At 71.6% G+C, this 2,914-nt stretch overlaps 1 protein-coding gene across 1 annotated transcript in view; it reads left to right on the plus strand.

Annotated features, from left to right (window-relative positions):
• LOC106890692 (proline-rich transmembrane protein 3-like) overlaps positions 1-2,914 on the plus strand; it is a 29,715-nt gene that overhangs the window by 25,818 nt on the left and 983 nt on the right. Inside the window, 3 exon segments of the mRNA XM_014946647.1 lie at positions 497-1,584; positions 1,671-1,811; positions 2,251-2,914. The exon segment at positions 2,251-2,914 is cut by the window's right edge and continues 4 nt beyond it. Of these exon segments, the coding sequence (XP_014802133.1) occupies positions 497-1,584; positions 1,671-1,811; positions 2,251-2,914 (1,893 nt within the window).

Raw genomic sequence — 2,914 nt, forward strand, 5'->3', positions numbered from 1 at the left:
TCCCGTTCCCGGCGGGGATAAGCCGCGTGTGCGGCGGCGGCGGGGCGCGCCGGGCCGGGCATCCCCGCCGGGATGCAGCCGGGGACGCGCCAAGGTGAACGGTGCGCGCCGGAGCGGGGCCGCCGGCAGCGGGGACACCGGCGGGGGGGGGGACCGGGGGTAGAGCACCAGGGAGGTGACAGCGGGGAGGGGGACACCGGTGACGGGGACAGCGGGGAGAAGACACCGGGGGTGCTAGGGGCCGCGACCACTCAGCGCCAAGGACCACCGGCACAGGGGACACCGGGATGGGGACCACCAGTGGGAAGACCGTGAATGGGGCCACTGGCAGTAGGGACACCGGGGATGGGGACAGCTGGGGACAGGGCCCGGGACCAGCCTGAGCAGGGACAGCCCGGCCGCTGTCTCTGTCCCCGGGCAGTGGGTTGCCAGTGGTGTGAGCCCCCCAGGGCAGCTGCTGTGGGTCCTGGCTTACCGAGCCCCCCTGTCCCCGCAGGGCCCGCTGGGCACTCACCATGGCTGCAGCGCGATTCGTCACCTGGGGGCTGCTCCTGTCCGCCGGGGTCCCTGCTGGGGCTCAGGGGACGCTGCCGGAGGGGCTGTCCCCAGGTGGGACCCTGCAGCGGGGCAGGGACCCCCCGCATAGCCCTTCCTGGGGACAGCAGTGGCCGGACCTGTCCCCTGCCTGGGAGGCGTCGGGGGAGCCGAGCGGTGCTGGGGCCCCCAGGAGCGAGCGATGGGGCAGCCCCATACGCCAGGCCCCACCGCTGCAGGTGGCAGATGCCACGGGGGCACTCCTGGAGTCAGAAACCACCATGGCAAGCGCTGGCACCGGGGCCTGGCAGGATGGCGGCGCAGCCCCGGCCGTGGAAGAGGAGCCCCTCATCATCTGGCAAGGACAGGAGGCCGATGGTCAGGACAGCCCCCCGGGGGGGACCTGGCTTCCCCACAGCTCTGCGCTGGGGACACCAGCCCCCAAGGTGCCCACGGAGACGGGGCTGGGCTCCCCAGGGTCATCCCCAGCCAGGCAGAGTGACACCAGGCCAGCCAGCACCCCCAGCCCTCGGCCAACCGTGTCCACCATTGCCCTGACCCCCATGCCATCGGTGGGGACAGCAGATACCCGTGCAGGGGGACAGCCAGTGGCAGAGGAACCCATGGCAGCCCCGGGCCTCCCTCGAGGGGCACAGCTCACTCCAGCCAGCAGCAATGCAGTCCCACTGGGCACTGTCCCCGTCCCCTACCCTACAGGCACAGGGCCAGCCCAAGGTCCCCACGCCAGCCCTGGCTCTGCGCAGCCAGTGGGCAGCTGGGGGGACCTGGGTCGGCCCCCCAGCACCTCCCTGGCTCTGCCCAGCTCTGCCCCACGGAGCTGGACCCAGGTACTCCTGGTCCACCAGCGCAGCACCCGGAGGGCCCCACTCAGCCGTGCCACCACCAGCCCTGCGGATGCAGCCCCCTCTCACACGGACCCCAGGCTGACGGGACAACATGAACCACAGCCTACCAAGGGGGCTGCCATCAGCACCAGCCCTGCACTGTCACCCACCTCCAGCACAGGCACCCCTCGCACCCCTGGCACAGGTAGGAGCCAGCATGGCATGGGGGCACTCCTTGGCAGGGACCGAGCTCCTGTGGGTGCCACTGCCTGGCTCTGCCCTCTCTCACAGAGCTGCTTCCTGAGGAGGACATTGGCTCCCCACAGCGTGTCCGAGGCGCCGTGGGTGCCGTGAGCACCCCGAATGCCACTGAGGCCACCCCACAGCCAACGGCGCATGCCACCACAAGGACGTCCGGAACCAGGCACTCAGGTGATGAGGGGCCACAACTGAGCCCATCCAGTGGGGATGCCGTGGGAGCCCACCCCTGGGGCTGGCGGGGGGGATGGCAGCTATCTTGGGCCACCCAGCTGGGACGTGGTGACACCTTCAATCAGGATTGTGCCCGGCGATGGCCCTAATCTACTCCTAAGATTAGTGCTAAGTGCCCAGTGGGTGGGATCTTCCCCGGGAGAACACCAGGGATGTGTCTGGATCTGTGACACCCCCCCTGCACCACGGGTCCTGCCAGAGACCCCTGGGAGGTGTCGGTGGGCACAGCCCTGGCTGGCACAGGGCATCCCCCCCCCGCAGTACTGGGGTGCTGTGGCCGATGCATCCCAGCCACGGGGTGTGAATGGGGTGTAACAGAGCCGCGTGTGCGGGGTACCCCCTGCTCCCCACTGACTGCCCCCCTCCTTGCTGCCCACAGACACCTCGGGGACACAGCCCCCCACCCACAGCACTGCAGCCCCCTCGGCCACATGGCGACAGGCAGGGGCGACAACGCCGCTGGCCCCCCGGCACCCATCCACTCTGCGGCCACAGCCCGACCATCCCTCACCGACGCCGGGGGCCAACGGGACCGGGCGGTGGGCTGAGCTACAGCGAGAGCTGGGCTTCACCTGGGAGGCCCACATCTATGGGGCGGCTGCCATCTTCCTGCTGCTGGCGCTGGGCTGCCTGGCCGGCCTGGCGGGGGCGGCCACCCTCCGCCCCCCCCACCTGCCCCATATTTTAGGGGCCCACGGGCTGCTGCTGGCTGCCTGCCTACTGCGGGCCACCTTCCTGCTGCTGGACCCCTACGGGGCACGGGGCCGCCTGCCCCCCCGGGCGCTGCTGCTGCTCAGCACAGCCCCCTTCCCCTTGCTGCTCGCCGCCTTTGCCCTCTTGCTCCAGCGGCTCCAGCGCCTGGCACAGCTCCGGCTGCTGCCAGCCCGGCTGCGGGGGCTGCCGGCCCTGGTGGCCACCCTCGCCCTGCAGAGCGGGGTCCTGGGGGCCGCCGATCTGCTGCCGCCCCGGCTGGGACCCTCCGCTGGGCTGGGGCTGCAGGCGCTGGGCTGTGGGGCCGGGGCCCTGCTACTGCTGCTGGGGGG

Source organism: Calidris pugnax, unplaced genomic scaffold, assembly GCF_001431845.1.
Source record: "Calidris pugnax isolate Ruff unplaced genomic scaffold, ASM143184v1 scaffold81, whole genome shotgun sequence".
NCBI classification, from domain to species: Eukaryota; Metazoa; Chordata; class Aves; order Charadriiformes; family Scolopacidae; genus Calidris; species Calidris pugnax.